Below are 19,410 nucleotides of genomic sequence, written 5' to 3' on the forward strand. Positions count from 1 at the left end.
CAATTAAGAGAACACATACTGTGATTATCCACTAGATGCCAATTTATAAAAAAATTAAAGCAAAAATGTTATTTACTAATTTTAAACTCTGTGTATGTTTTGATAATTATTCTGAATCTGATCTCTAAATTCCTTCACAAAAATGCAATTATTTCAGCTATTTGCTAAATAATTATATTTAAGACCCATATTTAAGTTTATAAATTATAGAAAGGATGAAAGTTTTGTTTGTTTTTTGTTAGTTTGAAAGCAGATGGTCTGTTCTTTCATTTGATATATTTGTATGTTTATATGTTCTTAGAAGATATTTTTCCTGGAAGGCATTTTGTGAAAATCACAAAAAATGCTGGTGGGCAACTTTTCAAAAAATGGGTGTCGGGGAATGAGTTAAGGATTATGATATATTTCATACTTTTTACGTTTAAGCATATAGCATACACTTTTATCCAAAGGGACTTATAAATGGGAGAAAACTAAATGTGATTCATCCTAAGCAGATAATAATATGAGAGGGTATCAACGATTTGTTTTACCGCTGTAAATGTTTTTTGAGCGGATCCATAAGGGATTACCTAAAATTTGTATTGTATGTTCTGGTACATCTGTATGCTCTTAATGTTTAAAAAAACAGAAAGCAGACTGACAGTCAGTGCCAATTTTTATTTGTGTTAATAATTTGTGTTGACAGAAAAAACACTACTTTATGTACATAAACTTGTATTGCATAAGTGATGTCTGGACAATTATTAACCAGTAATAAGCCAAATCAACTTTATTAAACTCCACGTAGATGGTAATTCATTAAAATAGGAGATATGTAAACATTAATTTAGCTTTTTATCCATCAAACCACATTTCCACCAAATATTTGTGTTTATAGCGCACTAGTGCCCTTTCCAATATGGCGGTGCCACTGACATATGATTTAGTGGCCGGTGTGGAATCTATGTGAGTATTTCTATGGTTAGCAGTTAGCGAGCAGTGTTAGCAATCATTCAGACACTTACGGTACATTCACATGGGGCGAAAGTGTTAACAATTGACGGAAGGCTTGTCTGAAGCGTGGCCAACAGCCAATCACAGTGGCTGCAATACATGCTCCGGTCTTCCATAAACGTAATTGGCTGGCTCAGTCTAGGTTATTTGCATAAGGCGATCTGATTGGCTGACGCACGCGTTGCTGCTTGAAAACTTGAGAAATGTTTAACTTCTGCCGCGAGCAGTGACCCGACGCCGACGGATCCACAATTCAGTTCGGCAACGCATGATGTCACCCATTGGAAATGAATGGGAAGCGTTAACGCTTTATTACCGTTAATAATGTCAGGAATGCACTAATTGATTTTTTTATAACTGATATTTTCAGATTTCATTTATACTGTAGGTAATACTAATAATTTGACTTTTTTGTTTTAAATTGTCAGGGTTTCCAGATATAGACTTTTTTGTTTATGATATGTTTTATTTCACTACCAATTATCTAATAGCATTTTAAAAAGATTTGTATGTCTATAGATACATTGTGCATTACATTTAATTAATAATCATTTTTTGTAATTACATCCAAATCCACAATCCTATATCTTCTCGTTTGGACCATAAGCCTTGATCTCTAACAGATGTCTAATAATCTGTAATTGACCTCGTGTGATCCGGCTCTGATACACAGCTCATTTCTTCTTCATGTATCCTGATCTATTTTCCCTTTTGGTACCGTTTGATGAAATGAATCAAGTCATAAATTGCTAGCTTTCTTGCCTTTGCTGGTGTGCCAGATTTCCACAGTGTTTAAATGTGTAAGCGTTCTGAATTTTCCACTGCATGGGCAGAACATTCACATGCTAACATTCACCAGTGTCCTTATTTTCAGCCAGACGAGTGCGGTAGATTTTGCCTGTTTGACCAAACCTTATAATGACACGGTGCTCTGAACCAATCAAACAAACTCTCTGGACCGTAGCCTGTACATAACCCTCAAAAAGGCCAAGAAACACCTCAGCATGAAAGCATATAAGCAGTTGCAGTGCAACTTGTTATTAGAAAATTATGCATTAACTTGCTCTGGAAACGTGGTTAGGAGCATGCTGCTTAACCTGATTTTAAGATGTTTTTTTTTTAATGTCAAGCTGTGGTGTGAAATGTTGTTAAATTGTCTAAGATTGTGTTAATGTCTTTTTGATGCCAGCAGGATTGCTTCACAGTTGAAGGGGAGGATCTTAAGCATGACTTTGAGCGCTTACAGCTGGCTATGGAGATGGTCGGCTTCCTCCCCACCACGCGCAAACAGTAAGTGCGACCAGAATGCAGCTCCCCGGTGCAAAATTTTTTACATTCCCTCTTAATTGCCATGCGTGCAGTTTTTGTCATGTTAACTACGATTACATACAGTACAGTGAAATACTTTCATAATTCGTCACAGTGCAAGACTTAAATATGAACTGTAAAAATGTCATTACCTATTTTTTAAAACCTAATGGAACAATAATAATTATACTTTGTGATATTTTGTGAGAGGAAAATTGCAGTCCTGTTACTTTTTTAAAGCCTGATATCACAATAATTTGTAACTATTTTACAAGGTTGCTATTTCGTATATTTGTGTACGATTATTCGAAAAATCGCCCCACACCTAAATCTAACGTCACTAGTGGGAAAGCAGACTGTATAATAACTTATTTAAAACATCGTACGAATTAGCCACCTTATAAAAATACTTACTAATTACCATGAAATTGCGTTGGCAGTGCCAGCATTTTGAGTACCATTTCCAGTGAAAGCACAAACTGATCAAATGAAATGTGAGTCACTGTGGAGCATAAATGTAATTGCCCATTTAATAACAGTTATTTGTCAGCTAGATTTATGCATCTTTAACTTGGAAACATTTTCTTTTTCCTTGCAGGATTTTTTCTCTGTTGTCAGCAATCCTTCATTTAGGGAATATCCGATACAAGAAGAAGATTTACAGGGATGACTCCATTGACATCGGCAATCCTGAAGTTCTGCCAGTTGTGTCGGAATTGCTTGAGGTAAAGATCAGTGTAAAATAACAGTTTAGACATAACATAATGACTCCTAATCAAACCCTCTGGTTAAACTCGCGGCAAGTCAAGACTTGAAGTGTGATTAACACGAGTCTTTGACAGTGCCAGCTGACTCAACCTGTCAAGTTAATCATTTATGATTGAATGTTACATATAAACAGCCACCACCGTGTAAAAGTGCTTCTTTAATGTTTAATAAACAGAGAGCACGTGGTCTTGAAAACCTTGATTAATAAGTCCACCTTTAGTCGAGGTATTAATGTTTATTAGTCAACATTCCTCAGAAACGTTTTCGCCCGAGGGAATTTGTTATTATATAGTTCTTTTATATATGTTTTACTTGCCCTGATTTTTACCCTTATTTTTACTTCACTTATGTGTTAATGAACAAGTGTTGGTCTGCGTCAAGGTCTCTTGTGGACACGCCAGCACGAACTGGGATTCATACGTTTTTGTGATTCATAAACCCAATATGCTATGAATCATTTTCAATCATTCCTGTCATGACCTGTACATTATTAGCTGATATTTTTAGCTTTTGAATACAGCGATAGACATAACTTCTATGTAAGTGTCCCAATTGGTTCGTTCCGAACAGAAACAGTATTTTAACGTTTCCGGTTTTCGGTTCAACCCTAAAATTGACACAAAACAAAAAAATTTAGTTCCCGAACCGCTAAATAACGTTCCAAGTCAGCTGTGGGACATACAAATAAGTAGGCTGATCATTAGGACATTAAACTTAGATTATTAGTCTATATAATTTCCTGTCTCTATCTTGTCATCAAACATTAAAAAAGGCTACATTATGTAAGCGGCATAACTGTAATTCTGACATGCCTACATTTGTTGAGTGCACTTAAACACGCGCACACACACAGACGGAGGACAAATTCCAAACGGCGCTTCGGGAAGAAGGTGCAGCATAAACATTCGCTCCACATAAAGTGAAAATTACATTGTTTTTCAGGGCTTTATTCGCCAAATGTATATTATTACATCAAGAGTTCTGATCTTTGAAGGGCATAGGGATAATCACGTTTGATTGGAGTTAGACCGGACTCATTTAACCGCATATGCATCTGTGCGTACAGAAAATTGCTCACTTGAGCGCCTTTTTGCGGTTAAATTGTTTAAAGTGTTAACATTTGCAAGCCTTTGAAACACGTGCAAATATTCAACAATCACTCTATTTAAATTTGCGTATTAATCCGCGAATCGCATGCGAGCTGAAAAGTGGGTCCTGATCGGTACGGATCACAGATCAGCTGCGATACGTTACACCACTAATTAGTATTAAAACAAACATCTTATTCATATTTTTAGCTCTTATGATTGAGCATTAGAGACTTGGGCTTGAGTAGACTACTTGCTGGCGGCAAGCTTCTCATTACTCTTCACCGAGTCATATTTGACAGAAATCTTGTCAAAGAACGAAAAAAAAAACGGTATTAACCGTTACCATTATTTTAAATAAACGTTTCTGTTCCGGAACATATGAAGAGTTTGGTTCCAAAATGCATTAAAATTAAGTTACTGCCAAAATCAGTATTATATCAGGTCAGTAGTTAAAAGTAAATTCTTAATTTTATGCAAAATCCAATATCCGCCGTGTTATTCTGTCATCTTTTCTCCCTTTTTCCCAAAATGCGATAAACGCCACTCCTCCTTTTTTACAGAACACAATAAATCTGATCCAGAAATTACAGCGCACCATTCCACACAGTGTAAACAAACAATGGCGGCGCGCTGAGTACACGGAGTCCTAGTTTTCCTCATCTACTTTGTACTTCGTGATCAACAAACAAAACAAAATAATACATTAATTGCATTGCTAAACCTGTGATGGTTTTCTGTGACGGGAAAGAAATGTAAGCCATCAACATCTAATAATTTACGCAAGTGGCACTCGGGAGACGGTTGCTTGTTCTCCCGACAGCATCAAGCTTCTCATGCTAACACGAAAATCGAGCAGGACCAAAATATTTTACAGCTGATCGCTGTGAAAAATGCTAAGCGACGTCAAGTATAACCGCAGCAATGACAGTGTTCTTAATATGACAAAGTAAGTGTTTTTATTAATACCATTAATGTTTATTTTTTTAATCAGTGTGTACAACTGTTCAACTAAATGAATATAAAATGGCAAAGATGAATGCACATTTGATTGAATAGATTTCTAGCATTTTGAAAAAAAAACTGACATGGATTTATTGCATTTTGTGGAAAAAAGAATTTGTTTTATGATAAATCTTTGAAAATCAAGTTATGGATTTGAATTTTTTTATGTTTTTATAACCTAAAGATGCTATGTGAAAGTTTGTAACAGAAAATAGTGGTTTTCATCTTGTCACTTTTTTGGTATAAAAAACACGTTTTTACCGAAATGTGTCAAAATGTATTTATTGCGAAGTTTCTGGTTTCTAGGGATGTAACGATTAATTGTGTACCATTAAAAATGCCTGTCTGAAATCGATTCTGAATCGCAAGGGTGCGATTGTGTGTTTCATGCACAGCTTGTGCGTGTACTACGGCATTTGGTCAGTAGGAAGTCCTTATCAATCTAAAATCATTATGAGTCGGAGTCGTTTATAATGGGCATTTAAAAAAGCAACACTCTTTAAACAAAATCATTCAAAATATTCTTTATTATCATGAAAATACCTGAAACAATTTGAAGAACAGCAATATAATTATTCCTGTAGACATTTCCTGGAATAGTGTTTGTAATGCTACTTCTTTTGTGGCACAAAGGGAGATTCTGCATGAGAGCGCCCCCTGGCTTTTGGATGTACCGGGATGTCACAGTAATTCATTCAAATTCATTCATTGAGAAAACGCGCATTTGCACGATTAATCGTTACACCCCTACTGGTTTTGTTTCTGTTCCTTGCAAAACATCAAAAGTTTCTGGTTTTTGTTCAGTGAACCGGTTCAAAGCCTTGATTTCAATGCATTCTTTGGCACCTTTAAATAAAGTATCGGGTGCGTGGTCCGTATTTCCAGGAAACTGGATTTGCAGACAGTCCAAATCGAAAACTACGAAAACACCAAGCTTTAAAGAAAGTTGTTTAATAATACTTTATAAATAAAGAATGTCTGTCTGTTTCCTGATAGGTCAAAGAGGAGATGTTGTGTGAAGCCCTGACAACACGAAAGACGGTCACAGTGGGCGAGAGACTAATCGTCCCATACAAACTGGCTGAGGTGGGCATTATTTCACTTTTTTCAATTTTTTTTTTTGGGGGGGATATTAAATCACGAATGACAGAACCATTGGAGGGGTTGATTTAGAGGGATATGATGCAAACCGGATTCCAAGCTTATATAATCCACGTCCATAAACCCTTTCCTATAGAGATACTACAACTTCAACCTTATTTGTAATAGTTTCCTTTATTTGTGCCATTACTTAAGTGTACTTGAAGTGCGGGAAAGTCTCTAGATTTTTAGTGCGCAGTCATCAAAATTAAAACCAGCCGTTGGACTAGGAGTTATTTCCAACATCAGGACTCAGATCTCCTGTCATCTTTAAATAATGATCTGATGAGATGTTTTATTGTTCACAGTCACTGTTGGGATGACCCAATAAATTCCTTGAACTTCACATGCACATAAATAATCATGTTTAAACTGTAAAGTGTAATTTTAATGTTAAAGTGCTTTCTCCAATCCAGCTTAATATGCAAAGATGATGATAAGTAATGCGTTGCTACATTTTCAAATGCATTTTTATATAGCATGGATTTCGAACACATTAGTAAAATGATTAGCTGATCTTTAAGTTAAATCTCATCTGTCTCTTTCTATTCTCTTGTTTGTCTTGTGCAAAAAGAAATTGGTCGAGTAGGATTTTCTCACAAAGTAAAATCGCTTGTCTTCATCAATTTCAGTGTTGGAGAAATCACAAAACAGGAAGAGGCTTTTGTAATTCTGTACACTTTCTCTAAATGTTTTCTGTCTCTCGCAGGCTGTGACGGTGCGGGACTCGATGGCCAAGTCTCTCTACAGTGCCCTGTTTGACTGGATTGTGTTCAGGATCAATCACGCCCTGCTCAACAAAAAAGACTTGGAAGAGTCTGTCAAGGTAAAAGCGTTTGGATAAAGTGCAAAGAAAAGGTAAAATAAGTTATTAATGGTTGCTGGGGTGTTGGCCGATGGTGAATGTGGTTTCGTAGCGAGTCACGTGACACCAGACACATTCCATAGCAGAAACACGAGTCCTCACTCGGTACCCCTTAATGCTTTGATCTGTGAATTATGGATGGAGACATTGTGTATTAGGTTATATTTAGCCACACTCACTAGGTCCTGATCTATGTAAAATTTACTATGATTTCTGCTATTCAACATTAAAGGGATAGTCACCCAAAAATGAAAATTGTCATTAATGACTAACCCTAATGTTGTTCCAAACTTGTAAGACCTCCGTTCATCTTCAGAATAGAGTTTAAGATGTTTTATATTTAGTCCGAGAGCTTGTTGACCCTTCATTGAAAGTCTACGTATGGTGTACTGTCGATGTCTAGAAAAGTATTAAAGAAATCATCAAAGTAGTCCATGTGACATCAGTGGGTTAGTTAAAGTGTGTTGTCCTCAGACATGTTTGAGAAGTTTTTTTTCCCAAATTTACAGCATGCGTCTCCCTCAGATTGTAAACGAAGCTCGGGCGCACACAAAAAAAAATCTGGGGCGCACCAGATAACACGTCAGCCACGTCATACGTCATTCGCGTCACTGCAGTGCTGAGACAATGCTGAATAAAGTTGTATTTTTTGTTATTTTTGGACCAAAATGTATTTTCGATGCTTCAACACATTTTAACTGATCCACTGATGTCACATGGGCTACCTTGATGATGTTTTTATTACCTTTCTGGACACGGACAGTATACCGTACGTAGATTTTCAATGAAGGGTCAACAAGCTTTCGGACTAAATCTAAAACATCTTAAACTGTGTTACGAAGATGAACGGAGGTCTTACGAGTTTGGAACGACATGAGGGTGATTATTTTCATTCTTGGGTGAACTATCCCTAACAAAAAATAACGTTTCGGGTTAACACTGTAATGGCCAATATGGAATTATCTTGGAATGGTGATTTCCAAGCCTAGAAAGTTATGGAAAACTAAGGCCTAGTCCACATGTACACGTGTATTTTTATAAACTGAGTTCTCCCCTCATTAAAAAACATCCTCATCCACACGAACACGCAAAAACCCGGCATGTGGTGCTATGAAGAGCATGCCGACAGATGGCGATATATCCCTCACCGTAAAGCCATGTTGGCCAATCAAAAGCCATTGCAGAGTCTCGCCTCGGCACGAACAATGATGTCACAAGCCAAAAACTAAAAACGTTGGCTGCACCTCAATGCTGCAATTGGAGTTTCTGAAAATCTTCACTATATACTTCAGCATATGATATATAGCTTAATTATAGTGTAGCTTTATTTATACTTGATGCGTCCACACGAGCGTGAGGGTGCGCATGGCAGGCAACGCGGTAGTGCATGTCGAGTGTGCGAGATCCCATTTTGCTTGGCGAAATTTTGTAACTTTGTACGCGGCTCCGCAACCCAAGAAACACGAGGTCCAGGCGAATCTGGCCGAGCATGACGTCTTATCATGCGGGCCCCCAGTCTGTGCATCGAATATAAACACCTCCCAAACCGAACGGTTCGGATTTTTTTTTTATGTACCATGCCACCCCTAGTGGACAGGGCCTAATACTATCTTAAAAAGTAATGGAAATTCCTATAGTGGATTGAATTCTAGTTATACTTGTCTGGAAAGTGTTTTCATATTTCATTGGCTTAAAATAGTTTCTTGTAAATTAAGTTTGGAAAATTCCTGATATATTGGAGAGGTCATGAAATTTCATTGTACATTAATGTTCCCATCACGTTTCAAGATCTTGTCCATTGGGGTTCTCGACATCTTTGGTTTTGAAGACTACGAGAACAACAGTTTCGAACAATTCTGCATCAACTTCGCCAACGAGAGACTTCAGCACTATTTCAACCAGCACATTTTTAAACTGGAACAGGTAATGACCCAGAGATAACCGACTGCATCTCTCTTCATACGCAGCTCAACATTATAGCCCAACAACAGATTTATTGCCAGCAATTATGACTTAAGTTGTTTTGAATAAAACTAAATGTATGCCCACATATGGCTTGACTAAATGTTTCGGCAAGCGATTTGTAATCTTTAAGACTGTGCACTTTCGACCCCCTTCAAGTGCAGTGAATTCATCATTATGTCAATCCAGGTTCTGTGCAATGAGATTTTTGTAAAATATAGACACATGCTTATAATTAATATGGCTTGCAGAGGATATCAACATGAATATTACTCATATTTATGTTAAGCAACCTTTATATCTCATGCCACAATGTTACAGACATAAATGATCTTGTGGAGAAGCAAAATCACAAATTTATATATGTTCACATCTGTTTCATTTACATCAATGTTTATTCACTCATCGTCCATTTCAGCCTAACAAATGGGAGATCACTGTTACACGTGCAGGCTTTCATGGGCTGGGTTATGATAAATGCCGTAGATGCCAGGTGTGTGATGGTGTGAGGTATGCCATTATTAATAGTAGTTTCACACAAGATAAACTATGTAATGACACATTAAATGATTGTATCACTTCATCATCAGACAAAGAACCGGTTAGAAATGTGTCTTTGTAATTCTCAATGAGCCAATTCTTTAAAGATGACTAAGGAGGTAACCGATCACAGTAATGACGGCCTGTCAGAGCCGTGCCTTTGTGACGCACCTCAAAGTATATGTTTGTTCTTGGAGGTTGGTTGTTTTAGGTTTCTTGTCAGCCCAATTGCCCAGATTTGATGAAATCTCACTTGACAAATTTGTTTGCTTAAGATATTCAGCCACACGTTCATGACAGAGAGCATTATGGGAAATGTTGATCTATTGCAACGGTGCAAATATTAGTCGGCGTTTGTGGCCTGAATACTTAGTTTCTGCAGGGTTCCCACGGGTCCTTGAAATTTTTTACAGTTTCTGAATCTGGGGGAAAACATTCAAGGCCCTGGAAAGTTTTTGAAAATATACATACACAGATACAGGTAATTGAAAGTGCTTGAATCTATTTTATGCAAGAAGTTTTAATTCCTGTGTAGTGTAGGATAATATAACATTTCTAGCCTTTTAAGCACACGTGCTAAACTGTTCACTTTAAATGATTATATCTTCTGTATGCGAATGTTGATTCATACCAAAATGCTTTTTTGCATAGTTGTGTTTGACACATGAAAACGTCTTGGGTTACGTATGTAACTGTTGTTCCCTGAAGGGAACGAGGCGCTGCGTCTCTCTTGCCATACTTCCTGCATTCCTGTAACGCCATATTTGGCAATATTTCAGATAGCGATATACTTCCTGGCTCCCGCGTCACCCTGTCTTTGTCGTTAAGCCTCACCATTGGTTGAATTTGATATACACATTCAGAAGCACTTACCCCTGGAGGCGTCCCCAAAGTGTCACCGCAGTGACCCAGCGCAAGTTCCCTCGAAAGGGAACTGTAACAGTGTATCTTAAAAGGTAACACGATGTAACCTTGCTCTCTTGAAATGTGTCCCCACATTTAGTCCTTGAATTTGAGGGTATTAGACCTGGAAAGTCCTTGAAAGGTCCTTGAATTTGAACATTACTAAAGTGTGGGAACCCTGCAAAGATATTGACTTGAATCTCTTCTTTACACGGTTTTTGAACATTCATTTATTGAGAAACCACCCCTTTATTATCTAGGGTTTTTTTTTAGTCCCAGAGTCACTATTTGATTGTTCAGGATTGTGGAAAGCTTACAGTCACTCAGACATCTCAGTTTGTTGGTCTCCATAATTTTATCACGGACGGTGATACTGCTTTTGCTCCATTTGCTCGCATTGTTTCAAACAGCATGAGGCAATAAGCCACACATGTCTGGTGATAAAAGAAATGTTCACTGTGAGTGTCAAGGGTAATTTTTGGCTATTTTTTATCTTGATCAAGAAACATGTGCTGCTAGGAAATGGCACATGCATCCCATCTGAGGACACTGAGGGCATTTTTTATTTTCTTGGGAAATTTGGAAATTATTCATTTGGGTGTCCGAAGACTATTGCCACAACAGCTTTTCCTGTTTGTTGCTTGATAAAAGTTCAGGAATTCTGCTCCCTGTGCCAAGTTCCACTCTTTAATTGTTTGAGAGTTGGAAACACACGGATTGAAATGTCAGGAGTGAGTTCACATCCTGAGCTGAATAGCCAAGTTTGGTGGGTGGTATGTTTAATATAGACCATACCCAGGTTATCCATACATGACATTGAATGTGGCGTATTGTGTGTTATGAGTAATAAGCATTGGTTAATGTACAGCTAAATTGATTGTGATGGTTAAAGGTCCGCTGTGTTTTAGCGGCAACTGGCGGTGCATGGGGGGGGGGGATATGAATTATTTGTTTTCTGTTTGAGGGAGACAAAAAAGGTAAAACCTTCAGATCTGTTTTATATATATTTTACATGAAGTGTTGTGACAGCAAGCCTAGAACCGGGCCTAGGTGAATTGCAACCAACTTAGTCCACATCTTAAAGGAATAGTCTACTCATTTTCAATATTAAAATATGTTATTACCTTAACTAAGATTTGTTGATACATCCCTCTATCATCTGTGTGCGTGCACGTAAGCGCTGGAGCGCGCTGCGACGCTTCGATAGCATTTAGCTTAGCCCCATTCATTCAATGGTACCATTTAGAGATAAAGTTAGAAGTGACCCAACACATCAACGTTTTTCCTATTTAAGACGAGTAGTTATACGAGCAAGTTTGGTGGTACAAAATAAAACGTAGCGCTTTTCTAAGCGGATTTAAAAGAGGAACTATATTTTATGGCGTAATAGCACTTATGGGAGTACTTCGACTCGCCTGAAAAGTCCGCTCCCCTTCTCCCTCTCATAATGGGAGAGGGAGGGTGTTACTGCGCCGAGTCGAAGTACTCCCATAAGTGCTATTACGCCATAAAATATAGTTCCTCTTTTAAATCCGCTTAGAAAAGCGCTATGTTTTATTTTGTACCACCAAACTTGCTCGTATAACTACTCGTCTTAAATAGGAAAAACGTTGATGTGTTGGGTCACTTCTAACTTTATCTCTAAATGGTACCATTGAATGAATGGGGCTAAGCTAAATGCTATCGAAGCTTCGCAGCGCGCTCCAGCGCTTACGCGCACGCACACAGATGATAGAGGGATGTATCAACAATTCTTAGTTAAGGTAATAACATATTTTAATATTGAAAATGAGTAGACTATTCCTTTAACCTTGCCTTTTGAAACGCATACAGAAGCTACCGTAGTCGCCACAGGATAAACATGCGATCGTCTGAGACAACATTGTGACAAAACAAGCTCTATCTGAAAGTTTGTCCATTTAGGGCTACTGTAGAAACATGGTGCCGCAAATTCCATGTAAGGGGACCCGCGGTGTATGTAGATAAAAACGTCTCATTCTATGACAATAAAAACAATACAGTTAATTTTGTAAGGGTTCGTTCATACACCACGATAATATAGTTATGTATATAATATCGAAAGAGTTAAGAGATAATAAGATTTGTGGACTTCTGTAAGAGCTAGTATGAAAAGACTGGTATAGTATTTATGTGAGGCAGTAGGGGTATCGTGAATAACGCACGGCTGAAGTTACCACAAAATATTAAAGCAAAAAATATGTATTAGTGCAGCTTTTATGAAGTGAAATCATTGAAAACTGACTTGAACGGCAGTGGTCATAGCTGTTTATCATAAATAAAACACAGATATTGACCAATCAGAATCAAGGACTGGAATTAACCATTTTATAACACTGCTTCAATAAATGCTATAAATTCATTGATTAACATACTATCATTGGGTCTCATTCACTAAGCATGCCTACGCATATATTTGTGCGTACAGATGTTTTCACGAACAAAACGTGATTCAACAAAAACTTTCGTATCAAAATGTCTTCTAAATGGACGCAAACATTCAAGAAAACCTAAATCCACTCTTATGCAATAATCACGTACGCTATAATTAAATACTTGCCTATAATTATAATGTGTATGATAATGTTGATTTATAAAATTTACATGATTATATTTTGTATTATAATATTTTCTGTATTATACATGATCTATATTATTATTATATACGTTATATTATACATATTTTTAAGAAGATGCGTGAAATGACAAATCTTCATACTTTCCTTCCGCACTTTTTAAATCTCTGTATAAAAGCGTCTGCTTAATGCCTAATGTAAACGTCATGTCAATGTAATGTGAAGTCCAAACGTCAATCACTTAATTTTCTGTCTGTTTTATTTTAGATACAGATGCGCGCCTCTGTCAGATTAATTAAATGTCATATTTGTTAATGCATCCAATAGACCTTTTGCGTGTTTGCAAACAGAGATGACATTTTTTGTGGGCGGAGCCCAACTGGTGGCATAAAGTAAATGCTTCTCAATAGCTGTGTGAAGTGTTTTAGCATTAAACTGTGATTTTTATGGATCCGGTGTTCTGTAGAAGTCTGTTTCCCCTATATTTCTCTTAAGTGTAATGTTTCTTATAAAGTTTTCACCAAGTTACGTTTATTTTTTTAAATAAATTTTTAAATGGCTTGGCTACTAATTGTGTGCATGTATGTAATGTTTATGTATTGTTCTTTATTGGTAAATCAATTATTTTTACAGTATGAATCGCTGAAGTACTTATAAGAGCAATACTATCATGTATTCTGTATCATTTATTCAATATTTCATCATTTCCTGTTTTCAATTTCTTCCTTATATTTATAGCCTACGTGTTTGTTCTAAAACTATTATGTTTACATACAAATTAATTTGTATAGGCCTGTTTATATATTATTAACACTTTACATCGTGTGTGTGTGTGTGCTATGTTTATATATTTATTAGAGAAGGTAAAAAGAAGTAATAGAAAATGAAAAAAATACGAAAACTTTAATAAATGGTGATATTATTGATATTATGAACTCATTCAAATCTTTAATCTTTTTTAAATAAATTATAAACGTAACGTGATGAAAACGCTATAAGAAACACATAGAGGGATCAGACTTCGACAGAACACCGGATATCTTCTCTAATTATTTTCTATTCAAATTATTAAAAGATTTTCAGCTGATTTCATCACTCCAGTCTGTCCGGTTGAGGGCTTTTATTGCAACCATAAACACCTACGTTTATCTTCAAATGGTGTCTTCGACGACAGTATACTCTAAAAATGAAGGTCATCTATTTTGGCATTCCTATTCTGACACTCAACAGCACAACAAAACATGTTCTAGTGAGTTATATTGTTCATTTCACTCGTGTCTCATTCATTTCCACTGTTTTTCTGCCACCACATGCGCGCGTGACGTAACTGTGACGTCGACTCGCAAAAGGTCTATACTTATTTAATGTTACTCCGGTGGACACACACTTCCTCCAGCAAAACCAAAACCTCATAAATAAAAAAATGCAAAGCAAAACTGAACTTTACCAATAATAAATATGATTGTGAATTTCTTTTTGCGCTCTTTTGCTTTTATGACAAACTGCTCTTAAATTTTCTGTGGACCAGCGCTGCGCTGCGGAAAGCCCTTATATGGAGCTGGTTTGGGCGAGTTTTATGCAAATTACCAACCTTGTGCACGCGGGCGCTCATGTAGAACACTCCAAATTCACTAACTTAAGAACAAGTAAAAGAACAAACTCGTGCGTACGCATGTGCTGTGAATTAGGCGGAACGTTTTTGTTAGAAGTTCAAGTGTGCGTATAAATACGAAAACATACGCAATTATTAGTGAATGAGACCCATTGTTTTTTCTTGTTCTTCAGCAAAAATATTTAAAGCATATGTTAAAAAACCTTTATTTAAAAAACAGGGATGTAAGACTTCATTGGTAGATTAAAGATTGAACCAAAAAAATCTTGTTACTTAAAACAGACAAAAAACTGAGTAAGAAAATCTCAAATGGTTCTTTCCACACTCTCATATCATACAGTATTTGATCTCATTTCTGTCCGTCAAACACACTGTTAGAGTTTCTGTAGACGCCTTTAGATTTGGGCAGGGTGATGGAGGAAACAGGATGTCCTGATTGTTTTTTAGCTACGCCTGGCATTGCATTCTTGCCATTTGATGTCCATAAATACAGCCGTGCTGGAGCCAGTCACAACACTGGATCTCATCGGTCCATTAATGGCAGATGCTCTTACTTTTTACAGAGTGTCATTTATGGAGATGTTGTTAATGGATTTTATTACATATGTGAGCTCTGAGTTCATTGCTTTTCGTCAAATGGAAGTGGGGTCTTGTAAAATTTTTGAGGATTTGTGCTGTTCTGGAGTTAGCGTTCCTCACGCAAGGGCTAAATTTCATTATTATTAAAAAATTATCCAAAAATAAAATCATAATTTTTTTTCTTTGTACAAAAAAAATGAAACGATCAGCTTTGCTCTTTTGATTTTATACTTTGCTATTAAGCAGGAGGGACTTTTCTCTGATTTTATGAATCCTTACTTCAATTGTATGCTTCATTGTTCCAATTACATTCTCAGTGATCCAAGTGGAAGAAAATCCACCAAAATGTTAAGAATGTCTTTTATATTATTAAACCGCAAAGACCACAAAGCCACGTCCCACCAAAGGAAAGCTTTTCTCCAGCTGAACATGAACGCCTGTTGTTGTGTTGTTTTGCTCGCATAACCAAAATTAAATTAAAAGGAATTATTTGCATTAGTATAACGTTATATACTGACTTCATTTGATGAACATTATATATAATTATATTGTTAAGGATTTTTGGAGACATTGTATTACTTTAAATTTACACATCCAGCAGATGCTTTTGTCCAAAGTGGCATATATTGCACTCAAGTTATGCATTTTATCAGTTTGGGTGTTCACTGGGAATCGAACCCACAACCTTTGCACAGCTAACGCAATGCTCTATCAGTTGAGATTCAGTCTTCTCATACTGTATTTTTTGGTGTTTTGTATTTCTTGTAGGAGGAATACCGGGCAGAAGGCATTACTTGGCATAATATTGATTACATTGATAACACCAGTTGCATCAATCTCATCAGTAAGAAGCCCACAGCACTGCTCCACCTACTGGATGAAGAATGCAAGTACGTCAACACTCCTTTACTTTACTGAGGGGACACTTGGCAGAGTAAACAGGGAATCAGTCTTTAATGTAAAGTTGTCATACATTATCAGTATAAGGCAGAGGTCTTCAACCTTTTCAGGCAAGGACCCCTTAAAAGATAGAGAGAAGGAGCAGGGACCCCCATTACATTTGTCAAATTATTGATTTATACTGATTTATTAACTTTATGATGGCTAAATAACAAAGATTTTCAAAAATATATGTTTGGCATACTACATAACATTTTAAAGGGGACATTAAACAAGACTTTTTTTAAGAAGTACATATGTGAAGTTTTAGCTCAAAATACCATATAGATAATTTATTATAACATGTTAAAATTGACACTTTGGGTGTGTCCTTTTAAAGGCAAATGAGCTGATCTCTGCACTAAATGGCAGTGTCATGGTTGGATAGTGCAGATTTAGGGGTGGTATAATCCCCTTCTGACATCACAGGGGGAGACACATTTCAGTGACCTATTTTTTACATGCTTGCAGAGAATGGTTTACTAAAACTAAGTTATTAAAGCACCCAATTATAGCACTTAAACATGGAAAAAGTCAAATTTTCATTATATTTCCTTTGTAATATAACTAAATAGGTTTTACAAAAAATTTTGAATGTCATGCATTTCATTTTAATTTTAAATTTATCCTTTTAATGCATTTTTGTTTGATGTCTAATTTTATTTTTTCCAAAATTATTTTGCATTCAAACAATATTTAAAGGACCCCCAAAATACGTTCATGGATCCCCAAGCGTCCCCAAATGTGTGTTTTTTCTGCAGAATAGGCTTTATGCTGCACTACTTCCTGAACTTCAGCCAGCTCCTTGTTTCCTGTCTGCCATTATTGGACAAACTGATTAATCCAGGTGTGTCTGATTATTGTTGTTATGACTACTGAGGTCAGGCACACCTGGATTAATCAGTTTGTCGAATAATGGCAGACAGGAAACAAGGAGCTGGCTGAAGTTCAGGAAGTAGTGCAGCTGGGCATAAAGCCTATTGGGCTACTTTATCTCTGTTGTCATGGAGTGTTATTAGCAACCAAAATAATGTGATATTTAGCCCTGGGATTGCAACTTTTATTATAATTTTTTGTAATGGAGGACCCTCCCCCTCAAAATGCAATTTTTGGCTAATTTTGAGGAGCAATTGGGGGGTGGTTGCTTTAATAACCCGGCAACGCTCCCGGACCTGTTGATGTACCAAGGTATAAGACAAAAACTGTCTATGTACAGCTGAAAAATAGACAGTCAGATTTGTGCTCAATAAAGTTAGGAATATGACAATAAAACAATATACTCTCTTTTAAGGATGAGGAAACCAGGAAAGCACATCGAAGTAGTTTTGTATTTGTTGCGGTTTACAGTATAATTTATTTTTAATAGTTTGTGAATGTATTATATTTAGATCTAAGACAGGACTGATATAATTTCATGAGAAATTAAAAAAAAATAGTAACCCCAGATCGATTTAAGCTTAATAAAATAATAAACCGACTTCCTCCGCTTAGAATAGTTGGAAACCTGACTCCAGATCAGTGTTGTTCATACATTTCTTCTTCTTCCTCCGGCTTTTGGCAGCAGAAATTATTCCTCTGGACAAGTAAAACATCTCTGTGCTTGATATCCAGAAACTCAATCACACTCAAACTTTATTACCCGCCTGGATCAAGAGACATAGCAAGACTTTGTCGTATTTGACCGCACCAAAAATTAAAAAACTTAAATATAAAAATACATGTGACTGAAACATAGCTTGACAAAAATGTTATATGTTAAATTGTCATCAATGATATTATATTTTGAAGTTTGGTCTCAAATCAGGCAAACATAATATACAGTATTTGTCTGTTTGGTCCAACTAAGACAATGTTTTGCCAATAAGACGCTTGACTTTATTTAGATAAAATGCAAAATTTTCTATTTATCTGCTAAGATTGAATGTTATAAGTAGGGCTGTCAAAATTAACATGTTAATAACGCATTAACGCAAAATCATTTTAATGTCACTAATTTTATTAAGGACGTTTAATGCAACATGCAATTTCTACATGACCCTATAGTCTACCATAGTTGGATCAATTGAGAAGCAGCAAGTGACCCACTTCTAGCGAATTCAATGCTCTAAATGGTCATTGAGCATCTAAAATTATATTTTTTTCAATTTTCTGAGGGGTGTGTCGTCCCGAATGCATAATCTAAAGCAAAATTGTGTCTCCATCTATGGTTTCGGTTGTAAAGCAGTTATTAGAAAATAGACTGGAGGACTTGCTTGATGTTTAAATAGCTATTAAGAGAGATCAAGTTTGGGACCTGATTGATGTTAAAAGAGTTATTAAGAGCGACAAGACTCAAAAGCGTTCTTCCTCACGTTGATATCTGAAGGGTATGCACACTAACAAGTGCGCGACCCCGACATCTTGTAAACATGTATTTGCATTAAGCATTTATATTTGTCCACACCCATGTTAATTAGAGTATTAAAAACTTGAAAAGTGTTCAATAAAGGTACATTTTGAACAGATAAAAATGCGTGATTAATTTGCGATTAATCGCGAGTTAACTCATGACAATCATGCAATTAACCTAGATTAAATATTTTAATCCATTGACAGCCCTAGTTTTAAAGCTCACGTAACACACGCTGTTTCTGCATTTCTGATGTTAATCTGGAGTGCATATAGAGTAGTATGACATCCTTTATATCTCCGAAGAGTCTTTAGTTTAATCAGATTTATAAAAGAAAGATTAGCCGAATCATTCCGAAAAAATGAAGAAGGAGGAGTTACTACCGCGGGTGGAGCGAGTACGAGTCATGCAACACTAAACAACACTGTTTAACTTATGATTCACTACATGTTCGTGTCATTTATATAATATGCACGCGCATATTTACAACATAAAACAGAAGTCTTACTTACTGCATGCAACTAGTGACCCGGTTGGGAAAATCCAGCGCATCAAACACACACACAAAACTCCGCTGCTACCTCGGATAATAAACTATATCCATTGTTTCATAAGGCTGGATTTCTTCTCCTTACATCCAAAAACACACTTCATCATTCGTGCCATTGTTGAGTTTTGAAATTAAACAAAGCTGTCGCGTGATGTGAATGTTTGTAAGTTCT

General features: G+C 36.4%; 1 protein-coding gene across 7 annotated transcripts in view; it reads left to right on the forward strand.

Annotated features, from left to right (window-relative positions):
- myo9aa (myosin IXAa) overlaps window positions 1–19,410 on the forward strand; it is a 179,734-nt gene that overhangs the window by 111,360 nt on the left and 48,964 nt on the right. For 4 of the 7 annotated variants that reach the window (XM_073859442.1, XM_073859447.1, XM_073859446.1 and 1 more), the window contains exons 7-12: window positions 2,186–2,286; window positions 2,903–3,029; window positions 6,162–6,251; window positions 7,015–7,131; window positions 8,959–9,093; window positions 16,129–16,250. In XM_073859442.1, the coding sequence (XP_073715543.1) occupies window positions 2,186–2,286; window positions 2,903–3,029; window positions 6,162–6,251; window positions 7,015–7,131; window positions 8,959–9,093; window positions 16,129–16,250 (692 nt within the window). The remainder of the gene's footprint in view (window positions 1–2,185; window positions 2,287–2,902; window positions 3,030–6,161; window positions 6,252–7,014; window positions 7,132–8,958; window positions 9,094–16,128; window positions 16,251–19,410) is intronic. The other 3 variants (XM_073859443.1, XM_073859445.1, XM_073859448.1) reach the window with 1 other exon arrangement.

The sequence above is a fragment of the Misgurnus anguillicaudatus genome, chromosome 21, assembly GCF_027580225.2.
Source record: "Misgurnus anguillicaudatus chromosome 21, ASM2758022v2, whole genome shotgun sequence".
In the NCBI taxonomy this organism is placed as follows: Eukaryota; Metazoa; Chordata; class Actinopteri; order Cypriniformes; family Cobitidae; genus Misgurnus; species Misgurnus anguillicaudatus.